Source organism: Coturnix japonica, chromosome 1 (genome assembly GCF_054131305.1).
Source record: "Coturnix japonica strain WE chromosome 1, WE-NBRP24, whole genome shotgun sequence".
Taxonomy (NCBI): Eukaryota; Metazoa; Chordata; class Aves; order Galliformes; family Phasianidae; genus Coturnix; species Coturnix japonica.
In genome coordinates this window covers 109,994,294-110,007,106 of record NC_140663.1, presented here as the reverse complement: position 1 = coordinate 110,007,106, position 12,813 = coordinate 109,994,294, and the positions used below count along the sequence as shown (strand labels likewise).

General features: G+C 40.2%; 1 protein-coding gene across 2 annotated transcripts in view; it reads right to left on the bottom strand.

The window, feature by feature from the left end:
- MAP7D2 (MAP7 domain containing 2) overlaps window positions 1-12,813 on the bottom strand; it is a 67,809-nt gene that overhangs the window by 33,970 nt on the left and 21,026 nt on the right. For both annotated transcript variants that reach the window (XM_085550141.1, XM_085550136.1), the window contains exon 2: window positions 1,955-2,032. In XM_085550141.1, coding sequence (XP_085406267.1) covers window positions 1,955-2,032 — 78 coding nt within the window. The remainder of the gene's footprint in view (window positions 1-1,954; window positions 2,033-12,813) is intronic.

Here is a 12,813-nt window from a genome sequence, read left to right as displayed (position 1 = left end):
TCTCATGTCCAACCTGCTTTACAGAACACCACTTGTCTTACTCTTGTCAGAAGTGCAGCTGGTGGTGCCTTCTCCTTTTGCACATTTTATGTCTACCTCAGGAAAGGGCAATATGAAGGGCGTGTTAGTGCTGCAGGAATCATCAGAATAAAGACTTGGATGTGTCAATAGATAGTTATTTCAGATACAGTGGAAGAGGAGAGACAAGTCCCTAACTGTTGATGACTACTGGCCATATCAGGTACAACAGGTGAAAATTGCATATGGGAGTTGATAAAAGACAAAAAATAGAGTGAGGTGTACAGAGATTGTGCTAGTTACCCTTTGAACAAGTAGGTGAAACCCAGGACTGATTCTTAACAGAGAAGCAAACCATTCTGACATCAAGACATAAATACAATTCTTGTTCCTTGATTTAGGGATCCTAAACCATTGGTTAATTAATTTTGGCTTTGAAGAAGAGATTATTCTATATTGCTGCAAAATTCCTGCTGGCTGCATAAAGATTCGTCCTTCTGAAGAACTCACTACTTTTTTTTTTTCTGAACTTCTGGAACGAATCTGACATAAACAAAAAGCTATTAAGGCCAAAATCCAAGGGTCCTGTTTCTTGAATGGGTCTTAGCTCTAAAACAGTATATTCTCAGAAGGCATGTACAGTGTCTGGAGACAAGAACTGCAACCAACAACTTACAAACCACCTGGGTTAGCCACTCCCAGATTGTCCAGATTTCAGTTTTCCTCCCACCTCCTCTTCCTCTTTAATCCAAATCCTTTCCACTCTACTCATCATGTCACTTTTTCAGGAGCCAGCAAAGAAGGGATAATCAAAATGAAAGGAAAGGTAGTCTAGACTGAATGTAGCTATAAGAGATAAAATTAAGGCTGGTGCATTCCCCATACGGACAGAATTTCTGGGGAGATTAACTACTAAAAATTTAAATCCCCACTAAGCAGATTTCCACATGAACTACAGAAAGAAATCTTGCTCACCAAGCTCACTGCACTAAAAAACATCACATCTCGGGCCTCAGGTTTTGTCAAGATATGGTCAACAGTTTATTTACTGCAAGGAAAACAGTACTTTCACATGATTCTTTCCACACATGTGCACACTGTTACAGTTAACACTGTCTTGAAATAAATGGCAATTTATTATTTTTCTAACATTATAATTTTACAAAACCCTAAAATAATGACAAACGCTTTTAATAGGCATTGTCAGGTAATCATAAGGAATGGAGCTACTTGCCTGTTTAGTTATGGCAATGAGAAAAAAATAAGCTTACCTGTTTAAACATTTACTTTTAACTTTATAAATATACACACACATTTAAGGGGAGTAAAAGTTGAACTGTTCATTTTTCTCTCTTGCAAAATTTCCCCAGCATTTCCTTGGAGATGTTAGCAGACTAAAAACTACTGACTGTTATAAGACTGGTGAAATCAGTGTTTGTATTGTTCAGCAAATGAATTGATGAATTGATCTTTTTTTTACTCTCTTGAATAAAGATGGCTATAAAACTTTCAGAAAAATAATCCACTTTATGAAGGACTTAACAGCTCTGTGGTATCTTTTAATGCAGGTAAAACTTTACACGCTAAAATCAAGGCTGCTTTACCAAATAATCCTACATATTATCATAAATGTTACTCAAGGCTTATTTCAAGTTTTTTGTTTCTTTGTTTTATACGTACAAATCCTAACAGTCAGCACATTAACCTACATTCAAAAGTACATGTATGAGAGAAAAAAGTCAACTCGTCACTACAGAATAGAAAACGTTTGAATGGAAATTAAAGAAGGAATCCATCAATTTTAAATAAGTAATGTAAGTGATAAAGACTAGTAATAAACTAAATGACAGTGTTTAAAACTCAGAACAGATGTCATGTAGATAACTTAAATCTATTAGCATATATACATAAATACAGACACTTCCAACCACCTTACCAAGATATTTCTCCCTTTCTTCTCTTCGTTCCTTTGCTAGTCTTTGTCTTTCATCAGTTTTGAGAAATCCATCAATAGCTGAAGAGAGAAAGAGAAGAAAAACAAGTGTTAGTAAAACTAAAGAAGCATCCAAAAGAACTCTCCACTTCCTGCAAATTGAATCTAGCACACGTAACAACTCAGACAACAGAAATGACTTTGCACTTGGTGGAGGCGGGTGGGTTAACAATCTCTTACCTACTGCTGAAGTCCAAACACAGCTCATCGGTCTAAGTACCCGACTCTTCTCTGAGTGAACAAGCGAGCTCTTAGTGCTCATTTTAAAGTTCATATGTTTCTTGGGAAACATCATGAAGATGCAATCAGGATCCCTTCAACTTCATTAGTAACCTCAAAAATGAGTTTTTAGCTATCAAGTTTACCAAGTTTTTGGCTAACAACAACAAAAAAAAGGCAGTTCAGGAAAGCAGTGGAAGTCGTATATCGTTCTCTCATAGCTTAGTGCTGTGCAGAGTCCCAGCTGTCGTATTTGCGGCCTCCCAGCCCACAGGAAACCACCAACACCAGCTCAGTGCAACAAGCAGTAATTAGTGCTGGATGAAGTTAGGGAGACAGCAGCCCTCCTACTTCCTTTTCCAGGTAGGAAACAGTTTCCTCCTTCAGTCAGTACCTACAAGCACATTACTCTCCTGGGAGGAGGTTGCCTGTGGGTGTTTTATAGCCAGACACTGCAGCAAGGCACAAACCACTGACCAGCATGATTTGGCCGGACAGTCAGAGCATGACACATGAGGAGGCTGGGAGCCACCTGCCTTTGCACCCTGCAAAATGCTGGGCTTTCACAGGTTCCTCCATCCCAAACACCACACGAGCTCTCCAGGCCCTGCTTTCTGGACAAGCCTTAGCCACTGACTTGAGAGAGGAGCCAGCTGACTGCATCCTTCCAACAACAGGGCCTCCCCAGTGCCCTCCTTTCTCTCTTTGCTTTCAGGATCTCCTGGGGTCTTACCAGGGCCGTGGTGCAAACAAGCAGAGGGTCTCACAGCAGTTTATATCCTTCACTATCATTATTTGGGCTCCCTGCTGAGCTTTCATATAATGGAACCCCCTTCCCCTTTGCACAAAGAACTGCGGTTGCTCCATTTTTTTATTTTTTTTTTTCCCAGATAAATACGATGGAAAAGTGACTTGGATTGTAATCACGATTCTCTTCCCCAAAAATGACACTTCTAGGCTCAAGAGGGCATTCTGCCCATGGAAGCAAAGTTTGTACAGAGTGAGGACTTTTCTGTAGAGGGAACTGCTGTGTAGCAGGTCTGAAAACCAGGCTCAGTGGCCTCTTGTGGCTAGGAGAAAAATGCCAATGCTCACACAGACAGCAACTGCCCAAAGGCAGCCAGGTCCCGGGTAAATGTCGATTACAGCTGCCAGCTGGGTAGTTACACCAGGAATGTGTGGGTCAGATCAATATCTGCTTATGACCAAAGACTCATCCGACTTCCAAACTAATCCAGTTGTTTGTTCACTTGGCTGCCATTAATTGTCAGATTTGACAAGCAGTGAGAGCAACTCAGTACAGCAAATGTGACGGGGTTCTAACAACCAGAAAGGGCCTGCTGTTAAGTGTCCAGAAAGGAGAAGAAACCCACTGTCAGCATGGTTAAATTACAGCTCCAATTAATGGAAAGTGATTTGAAAATATGAAACTATAAACAGCCTGAAAACTACAATTTAGACTAGAAGCAGCAGATATGAAACCAAATCTAGATGAAGAGGCCAGGGAGGGAAGACTGGGCTTGAGAGCAAGCACAGGGTGTAGACAGGGATAGAGACAAGCAAACGCAGGAACTGAGTTCTTATGAGTGAAGGGATGTGGTTAAGAAGCAGCACCTGAAAAATGGAAAACTAGATGGCAGTAAGCTGGAGGGATTGGAGGAGCCTGTGGTTCATGTTTATAAAACAATTCGCTGACTTTCACTGCCCTCCTGCTTTCAGCAAACACAAATGTAATCTACAGACAAAATTATGTCCTGTTAAAATTGCCAATAAAATTACAGCAATCTATCTCTAATGTGATTGCTTTATGAGTGCAAGTGGGTAGAAGTGGATCTAAAAGCTTTGGTCTTTCCACAACTTCCACAGCTATCCCAAGCTGAATTGGGATGAAACTACTAATTTTCTAGGTTGGCTTCCTCAAGACTATGGATGTCTCAATCCTACCAGGCAATATTAAAAGACTGTCAAAGTTGTACTGCCAGATGCTTAAGAAATGAGGATGTATAAGAATTAAAACAGTCTGCACAATCCCTGTTTTGCTTCCTTCCAGACATATTATTATGTATTTTTTCTTTTTAGGTCCTTTGACTTATGCAGTATGTAGGATGAACTTCCTTAAAGGGTGAACCAAGTTCATAACAAAGGAATTGCAGCTTATGCTTCCTGCTTCGTTTCCTTCTGAAACTGGAAAGTGTTTAGAAAAAGAAGCAGATATAATTTGAAGGCTGCCCTGGAGAAGAACACTCCACACTTGGCTATGTCACAGAGGAAACAACAAAATACATGGGATGACTGTTCATTAAATGTACAGCTCACCAATGCAGAAACAAACTGTGTGGAGGAAGACAGTATGTAATCTATTGAAACACAGACATCATAACTGCATATACATGCAGCAAGGGTAGCATTAAAATAGCACAGGCATCCTCAGAAGTAGTATTTCTTAACTGAAGTATTTGACTTCATGAGTCAGCTTCTCGATCAAAAAACAAAATATTTTTAGGTTTCAGAAAGTAAACAGAGCTTTGAAGGCTGGAATAATATTCCCTGGGTAGTAAAAATCATGCTAGAATAGAAGTTAAGACTTTGTTTAATACATGCATTCACGCAATATACGTTCTAAGTGTAATGGGTACACCAGCTATTTGCCATGAGAAATTTGATTAACGATAGGAATGCAAGCTCTGCTTTGTAAAACAGACTCCAAGCAGCAGGCTAGCACAGACAGCTCTACAATTACAATAACATCACACCATCTCTGTTTCGTAACATGATCTACCGGTAGATGGCAGAGCAAGGTTTAAATGAAAAAACAAAACCACACAGCGAAAACGTTTTCACTGTGATGTAGGAAGTGAACTCAGGTTTAATATTCTGCACACTCAGCTTTATCCTGAGCTTTCCTTGTATTTAACTAAAGCAGTTTAAAACGATGTGTAACAGTCAGCACAACATTTAAGGCACATAAATATATGCCAACCAGAATAATGAATATGAAGAGCCACTAGAAGAAAATTCTCCCTTTACTCCGAGTCTTACAAAATATGGAAAATGCCCAATTAACAACAACAAAGATTTTACAGTGAGGAGCTGCTCTCTCCTCCCTTCTCCAAGTAATTTGTTGCTACTTATATTTTATTTCTCAGCTCCGTTCCACAAAAACTCCCCTTTTCAGGGAGTCCCCATTCTCAAAGGCTGCTGTCTGACAGTTGCTGTGCCTGACCACTGGGCTAATTTCTCAAGGCTCTGCCTCATTTTTGACTGAAGAGGGTCAGCTGCTCCTCTGGGACTTTGTTACAGCAAGCAATTCTAAAGAAGATGGTAACTTAAAACCAGTTAAAACGTCAGCAGCCCTGCAGCAGCAACCTGTCATCTAATGCTGAAAGGCTATTTCAACACTTAGTTACTTTGAAATAAATACTCAGAACTAAAAACTGACACGTTAATCAGTTTCAGCTCTTTTTGATGGGCAACGTAAATCTATTTAGACAGATGAAACAGTGCCAGAACATGTACATATATTACTCACTATATACTGTTGCATAAACTTCTTGGCTATTGCGAAAGACAGAAAGGAAGACTGTTGTGTTCTGATAAGGCACAAGGCAAGCTTTGTCTTTTGAAACCCATCCCCTGCTACTGGTTGAGAATGCAAAGACTCAAGGACAGTCAGGCTGTTCGAAGCTGAGAGTGCTTTTCAGTACGATGAACCAGCTGGCTGGACACTTCATCTTCTGAAATTTGCAATGGAGCAGCAGCCAACAGGTATGGTTCCTATTCATACATTTTCTTACTTTGTTTTTAAACCTATGTAGTCTTCTGTACTCTATAATACCCCACGGTATTTAGTTACGAGTTTATATGTAGAAGATACTCAAACCTTTGGTAACAGACAACCCAATGAAGAAGTTAACTGGAGATCCAAAGCCAGCTCTACATAACATATTAGAACTTTGGCCACCTTCCATAGTCTGTTCAAAACCATTAGACCTTTGTCCACTCTACACAGCAACATTCCACATATTTAGACCTTTGCCACTGCATACATCACTTAAAATGACATTGCTGTATTGGTGAAATTCCTGGTTCAAATGTACATCCGTCAGAGGGAAAGCATTTTTCTTCTGTATCATTTATGGCATTCAGAGAGGCAATACAGCTGAATGCTCACAGAATAGGCAATTGCCAGCATGGAGGTGGCCTTGATAGCGATGTGGGGAGCAGATCTTCAGAGCCAGCCAGACAAATGGACCACTGCACTTACCACCCACCCTTCTGCTGACAATCTCCACTGTTTCATATTATATAATTACAGCTGATAGAATCAAGGTTTTACTCCCTGTAATCTGCGTTTCCTCCTTCAAGACTGTTCTTCGAAATAACAAAGAACAAACTTCTCCACCTGCTGCTGCTCTCCACTGCTGAATGAAGAAACATCATATTCTTCAGTTTCATGGTGACTGACTATACTCTGCAGGGAAACAAAGGTTTAAGATGGCATACGACTGGGGTAATAGAGGACTATTTTCATTAAGAAAAAATATATTTTCTGAACTTTGCTTATAGGATATTGCTGCGAGTTATTCAAGTAGAGTCTACAGGCAAACAATAGGTGAGCCTTACAGGTATGTCAATAAAGTCCAGTGGAACTTCCTCATTTGACAACTGTCTTTTAGTAAGTTTAATTTAAGAAGCTGCTTATTGCACTGCACTAAAACAAACAAACAAAGAACCTACAAAGAAACAGAATTTTTCAGTTGCAGCCAGTTAATTTTATTGTTAGGCTTGTCTGTAGAGACTTCAAATATAACTAGAAAGGAAAAAGAAAAAGGTATTTTCTATTATGTCTGAGATAAAAGGAAAGTTATTTGTTATTATAAAGATGTTCAGTGGACATAATCACTAAGGAAAGACTCAGATGCCAGACACAGTTGCATTTCAGACACCCAGAGCTAATTGTATAAGACATGGCCTGGCAGGTATCAGAGAGAACTTGCCAGGGATCTGCACACTGCAGTTAAACAACTGGGACATAGTGTGTCACAAGATGCCAGCTTCATGGTCCTGAACCCCACACTAAACGTTCAAGGTTTCCGTTTGCATCAAGATGCACACCATACGAACACAAAGATAACAGTACAGAAATACATCCCACAAACACCTTATCAGCTCTCTGTGGCTGCATGCCCTGTGTATAAGCTGTATCTAGCCATAACAGCCCCAAGCAGACTCCAGTATCATGTAAACATAGCAGATATGTCTCAGGTCACTCAGAGAGCAGATAATACACACTAGCAGAATTTTTGTCATTTATGAAGACATTAATGATTTAGTAGACTGAACAGTTCTCCTTTAGACAGCCAAAGATGCTGCAAACCCATACACAGGAGCTGCACTGCATCAATGCGTGTTCCATATTGCTATTTCATTTAAGTGCTTTGGCAGCCACTCCCTCAGGCAGGAGGGAGTCGGGAGTTTCAGGCTGAGCAGTTCCCTTCACCGGGATGTGTTCCTTTGCTCTATGGTTACCTTCCATGATGCTTGGTTAGCAAAGAGATAGAAGAAAAAAGATAAAAAGAAAGTAGGCTGCTTTGGCTTATCATATACCTTTCACACAGCAATTAGTAACAAATGGGATTAATCCCTCTGCTAGAAGACAAACAGGCAACTACTGTTAATAGTGTCATACAGAACACAACATAAAATGTTCCTACATATAAACATTACACCCAGAGCCTTAGCTAATATTAGTGCCTAATATGAGCTTCAAAGCAGCCATAGCTCTATCAGTCACTGAGCAAAGTAATCACAGGCCTGGGGTTAGCTACAGGGCAGCCCTAAAACTGGGGACCTGTCTTCATTTTGCCCCTGTTCCCACCGAGACCTTCATCTTTTGCAGAACATCAGCTGATGCAGTAGTTTGCATCAAGATATTTCTTACAAAAATGTGAGAGTTGACTAAAGATTATGAATAATTTTCAGATATTTTACTTATTCTTAAAAGAAGGACTTCATACAGTATTAGAATTGAAAGCACGAATGATTTTTAATACTTATATCTTATAATAATTTAAGCAGGCTTTTAAAAAAGAGCTTGATTTTTAAGAAGTCCATATTTCTTTCCAAGTAAATGTAGACATTTTCAGTTTAAAAGGCTATCATATTTAAAGAGGCATCGTTTGAGACATGGAAAATCAGTCTTTAAAATGGACCCAGTCACCACTTTTTCTTATCATTAAGAAGGCGCTATAGTTAAAGCTTTGAGGAGTATTCACTAAAAATAATAATGTAGTACATTTCCCATTCAGACAACCAACTGCACCCAGGCTTCTGGTGAGGAGTAGAACAAAAGAAGAGCATAATCCCAAAGGAATTTGTGCATTCCCAGCACCACCTTGATAACAGATTCATGCCATACAAACTCCATGTCCAAAAGAAGCCAGACTTTTCTAACCCATGCCCTGAGCAACCAAACCTATGCCACTGCCAGCTCCTCAAGGTTATGAACATTATAGCTGCAATGTTTTTCTCCCATTATATAAGCATTTTGTCCTTCCATACGCTTATTGCACTCCTCTTAAACCAGCAATTGTCCTAACATGCATTTAGCCTGCACACATTGGTTCACTTGCACAGTCCAGTCTCGCTGACTCCAGCAGAACTACTTCCTCAGAGCTGGTAGAAATACCTCATCATGCCCAGCGAGCCTTCACATACCTGGTCTAAGCCTGAAAGCGGCCCCGTCACCCATGTACTGCAATAAAAACTAACTCTAGGAAGAGGCAAAGGCCTTATTCTGCACCAGGAGAGGTTAAGGTTGGACGTAAAGAAAAATTTCTTCCTTAGAAAGGGTGGTGAGGTAGTGGCACAGGGAGGTGGTGGAGTCACCAACCCTGGAGGTGTTCAAGAAATGAGCAGATGTGGCACTGAGAGACATGATTAGTGGGTATGGTGGTGGTGGATTTACAGTTGGACTCACTGATTCTAGTGGTCTTTCCCAATCTCACTAATTTCATGATTAATGAAAAAATGCTTTTGTTGGAAAGGGCATCTATAAATACCTTAAATACTCCTTGTCTAGTTCACCTAATCTTACAGACTCAGCAGGAAATATAATCATTGTAGGCCAGTAAGCCTTCGAGTCATGGTCATTTTGCCCCAGCTATCTAAGAGAAATAATGCAGAATCACACAATTCTTTTTTAATCCACCTCAGTGATTTTAACCTGAACAGCATTTGAAGAACATACACAGCAGTACAAACAAAATTCAATCTCTCTTCAAAAATTTGGGAAATGTGTCCATTTTTTTAATGAACAGATATTCATCATTACTCACTGAAACTAAAAGCAACAGTTTTGCATCCTCTTGTGCTACACATTCACATATTAGTATATGTTGATTGCATGTATTTATGATTAGGCGTTAGATAACCAAAGCCCAGAGGAAACTAGGATTTCACTGAAACACACTGAACTGTTAAGCAGCAAGTGAGACAAAAACTATCAGCTTCCTCCACCTAATTGGCTTTGCTGTGACATGGCACTGAACACTGATCTTATTCTTTAACCGTATTACAGCTTTCATTGCTGTGCTGCACTCTCAATGATAGCTAAAGGCTGTGAAGACAGCAAAAATGAAGAGGGAGAACAGACCTGCTACAACCAGATCCTGATATCATGAGCTTTAGTGATATCCTTACTGGCAGAGCAGTCCTACACAGCCCTCAGGTGGACAAGGAACCAACCTGCAGCTGCAGCTCAACTCCTGCTGTTTCAGTGGGATTTTTCGGTTGTATTTCTTTTTCTCCCCCTCCGGCAATGACAGCTCACATTCAACCCTTCACAGCAACTTCCAACGCTGCAATTTACAACCAAGGGGTGCAGGAGCCAGTATTCGTGAAGGTGCTTATTTGGAGAAGACAGACAGTTCACACACACAAGCCCTTAGAAAAGTTACAGCATATTGCTGGGAACAACCAGTGTCTTCACCCTCAAAAAAATTACCAGCCTCAGTAATTTGTTTTATAACACCTGGTGGTGGGGCCGTCCCTGTCTGCTGGCCAGACACCCCTACAGCCCACCACTGTGATTTGCTATGAGTTTTATAAAAAGTGTATCTAGAGAATCAAGAATATGTACCGGACTCGTAACAATGCTTACAAAAACACTGTTGCCCATATACCTTTCACTTCCAACATGCACCTACATTATCTTCTCTAGACAAAGGACTTCACTTTTTAACATTACCTTCATTTTTCATAACATCCCACCCTTCGTCATCAAGTTGGTGATGACTAAAGATGTGGAGAAGACTTCAGAATGTTTCCCTTTCATTCTTTCTGATGGGAAAAATGAATATAAAGCATTTAACAAAGGCAAAGTAACAAAGCACTGATGACTTATTAACTTGGGCTCCCATCAATTACTAATCTAAAAGGCTTCCACTTTCTATGCCTCGGGCTGGCACAGCACTGAAGCTGCCTGCTACTCCAAACAGAAAAAAATACTGGATTCCTGAAGAAGGAAATGCATTTTCCCAGTGATTTTGCAAAAGCTTCAAAAAAGAAGCAAAGCTGATTAATCCAGAATTGATATTACCAAGTGAACTTTATCCTCTATGGACCTGACCACGATTAGGAGCTGGAATTAAAATGTTTCTTTTACCAGGCTTCACACTAATAATACCAACCATGCACTCATTTAAGGGAAAGGAAGAACTGCCATTGATATATCACAAGGAAAGTGATGTATTCTAGGAAAAAGCACAGCAAATCCTCAGAGGGAGGAAAAGCTTCTACAATTAGGCGCCTTTCTTTACCCTGTTTTCTTGCATTCTGATAGGTGTTTTAGGCATATACACTTCATAAAGAGAGACATCCAGTCCCACCCACCTTGTCTGCTCTACTCTGACAGTCAGATAACATTTGAATTTTGTGGAACTAGAAAAAAGCCTTTTGATTTAGTGAGTTATTACTAGAAGAATAATCTTCAAGACCAGAAGGCCGTATGCAAACAAACTGATGCGCTAACAAAATTAAGGCTGATCATTTCTGCATTCTTTGAAAAAGTTAAGTGAACCTATGTTCTTAAATACTGATTTCATTTGATCTTTTGCACTTAAAAAGGTGCTAAAAAGATTAATCTACTTTATTACCACTACAGCAGATAAATCTTCATTTAATCTGTAATTTCTCAGAGGATTATTCACTGAGTTTCCGCTCTAAATCTTCTTATTTGTTTACGTAAATTCAGAACACTGGTCACGTTACCAGCTCTTCTGAGGCCCCATCTGGAGTACTGCATCCAGGCCTGAGGCCTCCACTACAGGAAAGGTTCAGAACTCTTTGAACGAGTCTATAGGAGAGCCACTAAGATGACCAGAGGGCTGGAGCACCTCTCCTGTGAGGAAATGTTGAAGGAACTGGGCCTCTTTCGCTTGGAAAAGAGAAATCTCTGAGGAGACCTCATTTTGGCCTTCCAGTATTTGAATGGAGCATATAAACAGGAGGGGGAAGGGCTGTTCAAGAGCATGGATAGTGATAGGCCAAGGGGGAATGGTTTTAAACTGAAATGGGAGGTTTAGGTTAGATATTAGGAGGAAGTTGTTCCACACAGAGGGTGGTGACGCACTGGAACAGGTTGCCCAAGGAGGTTGTGGATGCCCCATCCCTGGAGGCATTCAAGGCCAGGCTGGATGTGGCTCTGGGCAGCCTGGTCTGGTGGTTGGCAACCCTGCATGTGTACTGAAACTAGATGATCATTGTGGCCCTTTCCAACCTAGGCCATTCTGTTTTCTGTGATTATCTAGGAAGCTCTTGGCCTGCAGAATAAGTAAGACATTTTATCAGTGGATCAAGGGATGGACGGATAGGCACGATTCTCCCTGCCCCATTCACTTATGAAACTAGTACAGACTACAGAAACCTCAAAATGGCAGCCAGGCACTCAAAACCAGAATCCAAGTCCCTTATTCATTTGCATGCTCTGAGAAAGAGTGCACTCAGTGAATAACTGCCCTCACAGTCCCTGCTCACCTTTGTTGTTTGTTTGGTTCATTATAAACTTTCAGAAGCAAATCAACAACTCTAATACCATTCTTTTCTTAATATTTCAGAGCTTTGATTCTATCCATTCAAATCAATGGCTTTTCTTCATATTTCAAATATTTATTTTCAATTACCAGCCAAACTGACAGGCTTAAAGGAAGGCAGGTAGGGATGCTGTACAAATAGTGCGTACAGTAAGTACGCACTTCAAGAGATGTTTAATCCACTGGTATAACATGAAAATGACAACATAAACTGACAAACAATAATGAAAGAATAATTTTCCGTGGAATTTGTTGTTTAGCTTCTTCATAAAAAGCAGAATAAGAAACTGCTAGTCCTTACAGTTTATCAAACGAGCACTATTCACTCAAAACTGAGTGATAAATGAGCTTAAATAAATGTTTTGCAAGAAACATAATAAACTCTAAAAGGAAATGGAAGTAATTACTTGCACTGGTGAACAGCGGTATATAGTAGTAGGCTGGCAGCTCTGACAGTGGCACAGAGCACATTACAGCAAGAAGAGTTCTGTG